Source organism: Cheilinus undulatus, linkage group 24 (genome assembly GCF_018320785.1).
Source record: "Cheilinus undulatus linkage group 24, ASM1832078v1, whole genome shotgun sequence".
Taxonomy (NCBI): Eukaryota; Metazoa; Chordata; class Actinopteri; order Labriformes; family Labridae; genus Cheilinus; species Cheilinus undulatus.
The window spans coordinates 10,418,700-10,432,081 of NC_054888.1; the positions used below are offsets into that span (position 1 = coordinate 10,418,700).

Genomic DNA, 13,382 nt, shown 5'->3' on the forward strand with positions numbered 1-13,382 from the left:
ATTTGGCAGCTATTTTAGACTGACTCAACTCAGAGAAAGACTTCCAGAGAGTCTGAAAATATCTCTTAAAAAGCCCGTGAACCCAGAAAGCTCTCCACTTCTGATCAAAGTGAGCTGCTGGAAGTGTGTGAGAGCTTGTGAGAGCAGAGAGCGGCCGACATGACGACCTGCTGCATCACTGCAAGCATCAGCTGTGAATGAGGAGCAATCTGCTGACACTGAGCAGCATACCAGCTGGTATAATACAAAGTGTTCGACATTATGTTGACATGAGGACTGCTCAGTGTGCTGAAGAGCCGTTCATGTTTTCACTGAAGATCAGAGTTACCATGATATTTATCTAATATGTCAACCAGCCTGACACTCCAGAAGTTTGGATTATGCTAACATATCTTGGTGCTAGAGTAGCTACACACTGATTATTTTTGTTTACTAAGAATCATTTTCCTAAGCTTTCATTACATAGGATTCTGAAGCTTTTTCTATGATTGCTGTAGTCTGACATGTTTAATGTGTCTACAGTTTCCTTTTAAAAAAGCCTGTATCAACTGTAAATATCAGCTTATATCAGTTGTAAATATCAGCCTACATCAGCTGTAAATATCAGCCTATATCAGCTGTAAATTTCAGCTTATATCAGCTGTAAATATCAGCCTATATCAGCTGTAAATATCAGCCTATATCAGCTGTAAATATCAGCCTATATCAGCTGTAAATTTCAGCTTATATCAGCTGTAAATATCGGCCTATATCAGCAGTAAATATCGGCCTATATCAGCTGTAAATATCAGCATATATCAGCTGTAAATATAAGCCTATATCAGCTGTAAATATCAGCATATACCAGCTGTAAATATCGGCCTATATCAGCAGTAAATATCGGCCTATATCAGCTGTAAATATCAGCATATATCAGCTGTAAATATCAGCCTATATCAGCTGTAAATATCAGCATATACCAGCTGTAAATATCAGCCTATATCAGCTGTAAATATTGGCTTATATCAGCTGTAAATATTGGCCTATATCAGCTGTAAATATTGGCCTATATCAGCTGTAAATATTGGCCTATATCAGCTGTAAATATCAGCCTATATCAGCTGTTAATATCAGCATGTACCAACTGTAAATATCAGCATATATCAGCTGTAAATATCAGCCTATATCAGCTGTAAATATCAGCATATACTAGCTGTAAATATCAGCTTATATTAGCTGTAAATATCAGCCTATATCAGCTGTAAATATCAGCATATACCAGCTGTAAATATCAGCTTATATTAGCTGTAAATATCAGCCTAAATCGGCTGTAAATATCGGCCTATATCAGCTGTAAATATTGGCCTATATCAGCTGTAAATATTGGCCTATATCAGCTGTAAATATTGGCCTATATCAGCTGTAAATATCAGCATATATCAGCTGTAAATATCAGCCTATATCAGCTGTAAATATCAGCATATACTAGCTGTAAATATCAGCTTATATTAGCTGTAAATATCAGCCTATATCAGCTGTAAATATCAGCATATACCAGCTGTAAATATCAGCTTATATTAGCTGTAAATATCAGCCTAAATCGGCTGTAAATATCGGCCTATATCAGCTGTAAATATTGGCCTATATCAGCTGTAAATATTGGCCTATATTAGCTGTAAATATTGGCCTATATCAGCTGTAAATATTGGCCTATATCAGCTGTAAATATCGGCCTATATCAGCAGTAAATATCGGCCTATATCAGCTGTAAATATCGGCCTATATCAGCTGTAAATATCGGCCTATATCAGCTGTAAATATCAGCCTATATCAGCTGTTAATATCAGCATGTACCAGCTGTAAATATCACTTTATATTAGCTGTTAATATCGGTCTATATCAGCTGTAAATATCAGCCTATATCAGCTGTTAATATCAGCATATATTAGCTTTAAATATCAGCCTATATCGGCTGTAAATATCGGCCTATATCAGCTGTAAATATCGGCCTATATCAGCTGTAAATATCGGCCTATATCAGCTGTAAATATCAGCCTGTATCAGCTGTAAATACCGGTCTATATCATGTATGTTTGAACTACATTTACATACCACTATCAATGTATGTAATGCCTAAAATGAATTTGCAAATGTCAGCATATCTGATATCAGCAAAAACTCAGCATCATGCATTGGCACTGACTTTGCAAAGAAGTTCAGCTTGCATTTATCATAAAGCTATCAGAAAAGTTTTCATTTAAACCAGTTAAACTGTTGCAAGCTTAGTCCACATTGTGCTGCATGCTATCAAGGAGTGTTTTGTTGTTTTCATTTACATCCAGAGATCATGGTCTAAATATCAACAAAAATGAATCACCACCTTTTGGGGATTTTTAGCAAAAAAAAAAAAAACACCACTGCAGCTTTCCAAATGTTTAGATGCAAAAGACAAAAATGTTTGATTAAATACAAAAGAGGAAACATGTTCTGTCTTTATACATTAGTAAACCAGATCAAGAGCAGGTTTAAATATGCATTTTTACTGTGACTTCATCAGAGCCTTTCTGCGTCACATAGAAGTTGTTTTTTGTGTTTTTTGTCAAGTTCATTTAGAGTTGAATGACCCACTCGCTGTCCCCAAACCCCAGTTTCCTGTTTGCTTCATGATAAAAGGAAGCAGATAACAGCTCTGATAAATAAAGGATCCTGTTTTGAATCTGAACCTGTTCTTTGAGTTCTGCAGGGATTATTGTTATTAACATAGAATAAACAGTCTAAATTATAGAGACAGAGAGAATAAAGACAAGGAAAGGAGACAGGTGGAGATGATTGACAGCTCTGGGTTTATTCATGTGTTAGTCAGAATGATGCTGGTTTGAAAAACAGTGACATCTTCAACTGAAAATGCAGGTAAATACTGTAACTACAGCATGGTGGTTATATCTATGATGTACACAATAACCAGACTGTAAAAGCACTGCACTGAAGAAGGGCTGGATTTAAATTTTGACCTCCAAAATCCAACCAGTTCATTCAACTTTAAGGAAATGCTCTTGAGCTATCACGGTCATAAAAGTCTGGACACACAGACAACCCACAAATATGATGCTCATGCCTCGGAAGGGTACTTGAGATATCATGTGCAGAAGCAGGGAATAATGTTGACTCAAAGAACCTTGAAATTTAACCTTTGAGCTCCGAAATAACAGCACTTCTATCTTGAGTCAAAGGGAACGTTTGTGCAAAGTCTGAAAAAAAAAGTCCCTCGGAGCGAGGGATAAACATGAGACCTCCATATTTCACCGAAATCTAACAAGTTCATCCTTGAGTCAGAGCAAGTTGCACACTTGACCTTGTCGAAGATCTGTGTTCTTTGAGTTCTCCTCTAGTTTGACTAGAAGTTCTGCCAAGTGTGCACTTATTGCATCATGCACACATGAATATTTTAACACTCAACACCAAGAGTTGTACTTGTTTTTTGTTGGGTTTTTTCTGAATGGAAGGTGCTATATAGTAGCAAGCTCTCTGAGGGGAATACCGAGTCTGAAGATATAGACGAAGGCTCAAATCCTTTACGGTCACTAAGGTAGTCAAAAAGCCAAAGGTGTAGACGATATTCGACCTGAGATGCTGATGGCTTTAGACCAAGGGTGTCAGACTCAACCACAGCAGCGCCGAAATTTGAATTTAGGTCTAACCTGAGGGCCCAACAGGGTCAACATTTTACCATAAACTGTCAACCTTATTTTTACATTAAGATGCGGATAAACTGATGATGAATGATTTTAAGATTTTAAAAAAAGTCAAAATGATAAGTTTAAAAGCTCAAAATCTGAGATAAAAACTCAAAATATTAGTTAAAAAGGTCAGAACACAAACTCAAAAGTCAACTCTATCAGTCATAAAGGCCGAAACATACAATTAAAAGTCAAATTAAGGTTTGTAAAAGGCAAATATATGGGATAGAAAGTAAAAATCATGAGTTTAAAAGGTCGAAATATGGATTACAAATCAAAGTTAGGAGTCAAAAAAGGTCACAAGGTCATTTTCAATTATGAGTTCAAAAAGTCAAAATATTGGATTAAAAGTTATATTTATGAGTTTAAATTTGAATTCATGATCTTGAAATTTTAAAATATGACTTGACATTTATAATTGGAATCTAAAAGCTCACTATATGAGAGAAAAAGTCAAAATGCGAAGTTTAAGTGAGAATTTTGAGATGCAAATTGAAAACATTACATGAAAACACAAATTAATTTCTCTCCCCCATTCCTTACCTTCTATGTAGTTATTTTCATTCTTTACTTTTTCAAATTTTTATGACTTAAAGGCTATTTTAAATCTTCAAGGTTAAATTTACATTTCTATACTGGAGGAAATCTGCAGACCTCAGACCAGTACTAATTAAAACATGATATGATTCTGCGGGCCGGGAAAAACTGCACCACGGGCCGGATCTGGCCCCCGAGCCTTGAGTTTGACAACCCTGCTTTAGACATTGCTGGTCTGGGGCGGTGCCTGTGGAGTGGCAAACTTGTGTAGCGGCTCCCATTCTTAAAAACGGGGACTGAAGGATGGGCTAGAATCATCGGGGTATCACGCTACTCAGCCTCCCAGGGAAAGCCTACCCTAGGGCAGTGGAAGGGATACGCTGGCTGATTGTTGAACCTCAGATTCAGGGGGAAAGATGCAGATTCCGTCCTGGTCATGAAACAGAGGACCAGGCTTTGCTCACGGTCGTGTTACATGGGGGTTACTGCCGGAATACGGGGTACCGGGGACACTGCAGTGAACCATCAGATCCCTGTATGACCAAAGCGAGAGTTGCGTCCGCATCCTCAGCACAAAGTCGAATATGTTCCAGGTGCATACTGGCCTCCAGCAGGCACTGGGACGGTTTGCAGCTGAGGGTGAAATGGTTAGTATGAGAATAGGCACCTCCAAGTCTTAGGCCATGGTCCTTTGCCAGAAAACGGTGGATTGCTTCAGTTTTCCAAGTGGTGGGACGGGTAGGTAGTGAGTCTTTGCCCCAAGTTAAGGAGTTCAAGTGTCTCAGGGTCTTGTTCACAAGTGAGTGTAGAATGGGCTGTGAGATTACCAGGTGGGCTAGTGCAGCATCAGCAGTTTTGCAGAAACTGTAGCGTGCCATTGTGGTGAAGAGGGAGCTGAGACAGAAAGCAAAGCTTTCAATTTACCAGTCAATCTATGACCTAACCCTCATCTGTGGTCATGAGCTTCGGGTAATGACCGAAAAGAATAAGGTCGCCAGTTCAAGTGGTCAGGAGCGTGTCTGGGCTGAGCCTCAGAGAGATCTGGAGGGATCTCGAAGTAGAGCCGCTGCTCCTTCACAACTAAAGAAGCCAGCTGAGGTGGTTCAGGGATCTGATCAGGATGCTTCCTGGTCACCTCCCTGTGAAGGTCTTCCAGGCATGTCCAACTGGAAGGACCTTGAACTTCAGAAAACACAGTGGACCAACACCAGCAGATGACATTGCTACCCAAACCATACTGGAATGTGGAAACTGGAAATACTGGACTTCAAGCATCTTAGATTCTGTGCCTGTCAGATCATCTTCCAGCGACAGTCCAGCCCTTTTTCTCCTTCGCCCAGGTAAGATGCTTCTGACATTGTCTCTGGTTAAGTAGTGGCTTGACAAGAGGAATGGGACAGATGTATCCAAATTCCCTGATATGTGCATGGTGGCTATAGATAAACTGACTCAGTCCACCCCTTGTGAAGCTCCCCCAAATTCTCAAATGGGTTTTGCTCGACAGTCTGCTTAAGGCTGTGGTTATCCCTGTTGCTTGAACATCTTTTCTACCACACTTTATCCTTCCACTCAACTTTCTGTTTGGATACAGCACTCTGTTAACAGCCACTTTCTTTAATAATTACCTTCTGTGTCTTAACCCTCCTTGTGGAGGGTTTCAGTGTCCGTCTTCTGGACATCTGTCAAGTTAGCAGTCTTCCCCTATGACTATGTAGCCTACTGAACCAGACAAATAGATTATTTAAAGGCTCAGAAAACATTTGCAGGCTAATCAAGTTAATTAGCTGATACGAGTGTTACACCTTCAGTTTTCACATATTCTAATTTTACAAGATACTTTTAATTGAACTACTGAAATAAATCAGCTTTCCACAATATTGTAATTTACTGCGATGTACCACTCTGCTGACCCCTGAGTATCTCCTGGTTGATGCGCCAGCATAGTCACAGGATCACTTGTGACTAGTGCTACCGCAAAGCCAGGAAAAGTTACATGATCAAATTGAAATAGACTAGCACTAAAATGCACTGAAGGCAATCCTATTTGAAAGGGAAAACATTTTTTATTTAATTATCCGGAGAAGGCCACCTTACCTCAGCTCAGATTTTTTAAAAAAGCCAGCAAAAATGCATCCACCAGAGCCTCTTTAAGCAAATATGATTTAAATATTACATCACTTATCTTTTACACTAACCTTCTCAGGAAGAGCCGGCGGGTTGAATCTTTTGGCACAAATGAGGAACGAGTCGGGCTGAGGTTTGCTGTTCTTCACGTCAGGGTCGTCGCCCAGCACGATGTGATCAAAGAGAGCGAAGAAATCTTTGTGATTCTTCGTCTTTAACTCAAACGTCACTCCCGCTGAGCTGGTGGCCACAGCTATGGGGATGTTATTATCTTTTAGGTGGTTCACCAGTCGCTCCACGCCTGAAGGGATGCACAAAGCAAAATTTGGTGAGTATCAGTGCATACAGCCCAGTTCAGAGTGAGATTTGCAACACAATGAGAACGTTTAAGAAAGCTGCAGGGGACAGTGAGACCTGGTTAGGTTTCATACAGCTTTTCTGTGTTACTGTGGCGACTAAACAGTTGAAAAACCTTTCTGAAATATGAATAAAAGCCTGTAAGTGCTGCAATAAAGCTTACATTAGTGAGAAAATTGCACCTTTTAAACTAAATGCATTTTCTATCATATACATGTCTTATTCTCTGATGTGAACAAAAATAAAGTAATCAAGACAGTCGAACTGAAAGTACCTAGATGTACTAGCAGGCACTGCATGAGCTTTTTTTAATAGCATGAGTAGCACAGGTTTGCTGCTCTATTATTCAATGATGACATGACATTTTAAGGTTGAATTTAGGCGTCAGTCGAGGAATTAAATTATGAGACACCGCAGCAGCAGCTGAATCATCCACCATGCTTATATAACACAAATGAAGGCAGTTATTAGGCATGTTTTTAGCTCTCAGAACATTCTCTATGGTTCGTATTTGGATGAAAGGGCCATGATTAGACCAATATGAACCTAAATATGACACCATCAGCAACATCAACACTAACAAAATTATATTTGGTCATAATATTTGATGTTTTGCAGAAAAAAAATCACAAATTCAGAAAATAGAGGATAAATTTGGCTCTAGCACTGACTAGATGATAACACAGCAGATTGTGTGCACACTTGCCCCAAAAGCTACACACATGTACACAAACAGAGGAAGCGTCCCTCCCACATGTAGAATAAAGAGGACAGCAGCCCACACAGGAGCTAATGATAGTTCATACTCTTCAGCTGGGAACAAATCAGCTGCATTTCACTGTTCCATGTTTGTGCATTCTTCGATTTCAACGTGGCGTGGCGAATCAGGAGTACCTGGCAGCAGCTTGGCAGTGGGAAAGATCCTTTCTTGTATCCGTCTGGTTTCAGCCAGCAGCTCTTCGGCTGTCATGGGAAGCTCCAACGTGTCCCGAATAATCTGGGCAGCATCCAGAGCCTTTTTCCCCATCACTGACGACTTCACGTCCCAGGTGTACTGCTTTCCAAAGCGGTCGCATACTTCCTGGAAGGACACGGTGTACAGCCGCTCTGTGTCTGCAATGACAAACATGGACTGAGAAATTAAACACTTCCAGTTTCATGGCACTTAAGGGAGATTATGGACTACCACATGCCTATTTCAACAGGAAAATGAACAGAAGCCATAATATGTTTATGATTTCCTAACATGGTGGCAAACTTAAATATAATTTTTTTTTTTTTTTTTAATCATTATTATGACAAAAAAAGGCATTACAGGATAGTCTAGAGAGGTTACTTTGGGGGTAAAGACAGTATAAACGCTGCTTCAGCATAATGGTGAACCTCGTTTAAAAACTTGGTACTTTACAATGAAGCACTTTAATCCAGGAAATTTCATTCAAAATGGGTAAATTTTTTGTTTTATACACTGCTTAAATCTCCTTCTTTAATTCGGCACATGTATGCAATTAAATATGAAGTTTAAACTTCTAGTAAAACCCGAAGTTTCAGCGGCATCATTGTAAAACTTCTTGTAAACGTGGATCATTTTGGGGGCCATTAAGCTCACGTTAACCACGTTGAAGCGACCGTAAAAGTTTAAAAAAACTAAACGTTAACAACATTTAGCTTTTACACATGTATGCCGAATTTAAGATAAGCTTATACCATGATTAAAAATTTTATTAATTGTGCTCAAATAAAATATAAATTTAGCAATGAGCAACAAACAGAGAACTTGTACAATGCCGAACGGAGTCCGGCACTGTAACGCCACACCGCGTACTGAATGAGATTCTGTCTCGTCAGCTTTAGCACAGGTGAAGCGTCGTTTGAAATGATTAATAAACACATAACACAAATTCATAAAGACCTAATAACAGTCCATCCATGTCGAAGATGACATGGCTTACAGGTTTGTAGCTGCCTGGCAGAGACATGTTTGATATCGGGAGTTTGAGTCCGCGTCGCAGATATGACGTATGAGGACGTACAAAACTATCACGGGGATTTATACACTAGCATAAAAACAATCAACAAACAACTTACGTGATTGGACACAGACTGAAACGAGAAAGTATGCTCCTTTTACATGAAATTTCGATCTCAAAGTTGGATAATTTCCTCGTAAATAGAGCTCCCGGGATAGTTTTCAGGCGTTCCAGCGCAATGGCTTGTGGGAAACGAAGTCCAAGCATAATTCCAAAGTTCAAATTCAATCAAGTAATCTTTTGTCAATGATTTAAGGATTTTCAGGACAACTATGAAACAGTTTTATGATTTAGAGAACGAATAAGGTTTTGATTAACAAATATAAGGCCATAAAGTCAAAGAAAAACAAAGACAAATGCATTTTTTAAAACATTTAGCTAACAAAGTAAGCAACAAGAAAGCTAATTTCAATACAATTGCAAAATGGGGGGAAAAATTGGATTTTGACTATTTTATCCCATCTTTCTGATGATTTTAGCTGGAAATCAGTATTTTTTAAGTCCACAAGAGCATTTTAAATGCCTTTGTGTTATTTTAAAGTGCATTTTAGCAAAATAAAAATACAAATTTTCTCCTCTTTGAGATGAACTTTCTGGGCATTATTGTGAGCTAGTTAGTGGCTCCCACAGGAGACTGGGGAAAGAAAGTAGGGAATGGTATGTAAAATAAGGGGCCAGTGGTTGGATTTGATCCTGGGATGCTTGCTTGAATGACTACAGCATCTACACATGGGGCATCATCCAACTGCCAGGCCCCTGCCAGCCCTGGAATAAATATTTCAGATTAATTCAGTTAAGTAAGAGGCATTATTAAGCATCTATCAGTCATAAAAACAACAAACATTTAGCCCACTCTAAGGCCTTGTCCATACGCAGGTGAAAACTTTATATTTCCGTATCATTTTGAAAGAGTTTTCTGTAAATAAGGGATCGTTTCAGGAAATGTCCGCGTAAGCACAGAACCACTGAAAACGACTGAAAACGCTGTAGTATATATGCCAAGCCTGTAAGTGGCACTGTATTACTGCCATGGAAATGCACCAAAAGAGAGAAGAAGATCACAGAAAACTGCCACAAACTTTCTTCTAGTTGCCTTTCTGGTTGTTCTCCACGTTGCATTTAAGAACATACAGTGTATGTTGTTCTCGGTGGTGGTAAAGGAGCATCAGATTTTGCTGTAAAAGCCATAATAAGCTCATATATAATAGCTTCTGCAGCACATACACACCCCTGTAATCCACCATTGTTGTTTTGGTTCGACATGTGCATGCAGCGTAGGTGGGCTACGCTACGTGTGACGTAATCAGTTCAAGAAAGACGTAGTTGGCCACACAGAGACGAAACGGTAAGCGTTTACAGATTTGTTCACTCCCGGGCGTTTACGGCCTCCCAAAACGCCATTTCTGTGTGAATGAAACGCCGATATGACAACTTTTGCGTATACTCCTGAATTCATCTCGTGGACGGGGTCAAAATGCTTCAAAAAGAAGAGACGGAGAGGTTAAAACAAACAACAAACAACCACTGTGAAGCACAGTGGTGGCAGCATCATGCTGTGGGGATGCATCTCAGCAGCTGACCTTGGAAGACTTAAGGTAGAAGGTAAAATAAATTTGGCAAATGTAGAAAAATCCTGTGGAACAATCTTGTTAAGCTACACAGAAATGGTTGAAAGACAACAAGGTGAATGATCTAGAATGGCCAAGTCAATCCGATAGAGAATTTGTGGCTGGACTTGAAAAGGGATGTTCATGCTTGATCCTTGTGCCACCTGACAGAGTTTGAGCAGTTTAGCAAAAGAAAAAAAAGAGAAGTTTAAGTCTGGACTGAATGTAGATGTCCCAACTAGGAGAAAAGTAGCAAAAAAAAGTGTGAAGCATTTTCATGCTGATGGTGAAAAGATGCTTTTTTTGTTTACTTGATAAATGACAAAAAATCATGCAGTACCTATTTTACTGTTATTCGTCTTTGCCATGACAACAGATCTGACCTTTCTGTGTTAAATTATTTGAGTTCTCATTACAGAGAATATCAGCACTCATTTACTGCACATAAAACACAAAACAGGCCTGTAGAAGCTCATCTTCGACACGCTGAGGAACAGGTATTTTATTAAGTCAAGACTCAGCGCCGTACATCTCCATTCTCTTGAGTGTGTCACTGAGACAAGCCACTGCAAATTACTGACAAAAGGCTGTTGGCTGCGTTGCCACAGTTCTCTGAATAATTGGAAGCTCCATGTTAACAGAGTTTGTCTTGTTAGCAAGAGAGCGAGACGGGAGCCGTGTAACCTGGGCGATCTAATGAGCCTGTGGATCTCAGGTCTAATTGGGGGACGGAGGGAGCGAAATGTGGAGGCTTTGAGTCCGGACGAGTGTGCTTTTTGCCAAATTGTGATGTTTAAGCAGCGGGAGCATTTCTGTTTCCCTGCAAGAAAACACAACGTCATGATCTTGCTTTGTAGGAGTGTTACAACACTGACAAGGGAGAAAAATATTATTATATGGCGGCAGAAGCAGTTGAGGCTTCCAATCCCACAAATCAGATCGGCAACAAAAAGATGACAGTCTGGAAGAAGTAGCAGGAGATTGCTATGAAGCTAGCCCGGAGCGACACTTTGCTGTCTGAGTGAAACGGCGTGTCTGTAGATATAAATAGTGGAGTGGTAAGAATCACACTGTTAGTTAGTTTTCACTTCTCTCTCTAGAGTGGGACTGCTACTGCTGCTGCGTTTCCATGAGATTCAAAGCTTTATAGTTGCCATGCCGCCTAATTATCACACGCAGATCCATAAATAAACCGCCATCCTGCTGCTCATTACCCGTCCGTGTGGTCCAGCTTTGATGTGATGGATAAATCTCCGTTTACTGCATCATTGCTTTGATTGCTTTACCTCATTCCCACTTTATAAACCTTAGATAACCCTTCATATTCTGCTTATTTAGCTCGCCGTATTCTGCACATGACCTCAGAGGAGCAGGGAGGAAATGATTGGCAGGGAAGATCTTTTTAAAATGGAGCTGTGTTTCACATATTCTGAGGTAAGATAAGGTGAGATAGGCTTCTGTTTTAACCAGACAGACATTAATATTCCCCCCTGCACAGCCACCAGACTCCATTGATAAAAACTGTTATTGTTAAGTGCCTGACAACAGTATAGTCATAATTCCTGCAGAGACAGACCTTTATGTGAGGGTGAAAGAGGCTTTATTAAACTAAAGCAGCTCTTATATCACTCTTTTCAAAGCCACCAGACCCTACAGATAAAATAACAGCAATTGCATCACAGGAACACATACTGCCGGTTTACCCCTGCCTATGATGATTTCAGCTGGAAACAGAAACCTCCTGTTGCATTTAGGCTGTTGTTTACATAAAAATAGCTGCAAATTGAAGGTCTTGAGAATGGGTTCTTAGGGTGCAAAGATAGTGCTGTGCCATGCAGAGAATTTCCGTATGCCACACACGAAACGAAAGTGTTTTAATAGTGATGTCTCATTTTTTTAACATAAGCAATGGGATCTTGATCCTGTTGGAGAGGCATTTGTTGTTGATGGTGATGGGATGTCCAGGTCTTTATTAGTGATTTGGATCATCTGGCTCTTAATGATAATGTACGACTTTTCATTTGGTACCACTTTGGTTTTATAAGATCAGCCAAATTTAGCAATTTTTTACATAGGACTTTTTTTTTTTTTCTGATATTTTAACAAGAGTTACTGTTACGACCACTCAACAGTCACTGAGTTATGATGATGTCCACTCAACAGTCACTGAGTTACTCTGATGTCCACTCAACAGTCACTGAGTTACGATGATGTCCACGCAACAGTCACTGAGTTATGATAATGTCCACTCAACAGTCACTGAGTTACGATGATGTCCACTCAACAGTCACTGAGTTACGATGATGTCCACTCAACAGTCACTGAGTCACTCTGATGTCCACTCAACAGTCACTGAGTCTCTCTGGTGTCCACTCAACCGTCACCGAGTTACGATGATGTCCGCTCAACAGTCAGTGAGTTACTCTGATGTCCACTCAACAGTTACTGAGTTACTCTGATGTCCACTCAACAGTCAATGAGTAACTCTGATGTCCACTCAACAGTCAGTGAGTTAAGATGATGTCGACTCAACAGTCAGTGAGTTACTCTGATGTCCACTCAACAGTTACTGAGTTACTCTGATGTCCAATCAACAGTCAATAAGTAACTCTGATGTCCACTCAACAGTCAGTGAGTTAAGATGATGTCGACTCAACAGTCAGTGAGTTAAGATGATGTCCACTCAACAGTCACTGAGTTACTCTGATGTCCACTCAACAGTCAGTGAGTTACTCTGATGTCCACTCAACAGTCAATAAGTAACTCTGATGTCCACTCAACAGTCAGTGAGTTAAGATGATGTCCACTCAACAGTCACTGAGTTATGATGATGTCCACTCAACAGTCAATAAGTAACTCTGATGTCGACTCAACAGTCAGTGAGTTAAGATGATGTCCACTCAACAGTCACTGAGTTACTCTGATGTCCACTCAACAGTCACTGAGTTAAGATGATGTCGACTCAACAGTCAGTGAGTTAAGATGATGTCCACTCAACAGTCACTGAGTTA

General features: G+C 39.9%; 1 protein-coding gene across 1 annotated transcript in view; it reads right to left on the reverse strand.

Annotated features, from left to right (window-relative positions):
• LOC121506354 (pseudouridine 5'-phosphatase) overlaps positions 1-8,740 on the reverse strand; it is a 45,016-nt gene extending 36,276 nt beyond the window's left edge. Inside the window, exons 1-3 of the mRNA XM_041782129.1 lie at positions 8,647-8,740; positions 7,629-7,847; positions 6,449-6,678 (exon numbers count right to left, since the gene is read on the reverse strand). Of these exons, the coding sequence (XP_041638063.1) occupies positions 6,449-6,678; positions 7,629-7,847; positions 8,647-8,713 (516 nt within the window). The 5' untranslated portion in view covers positions 8,714-8,740. The remainder of the gene's footprint in view (positions 1-6,448; positions 6,679-7,628; positions 7,848-8,646) is intronic.
• Between the last annotated feature and the right edge of the window lie 4,642 nt (positions 8,741-13,382).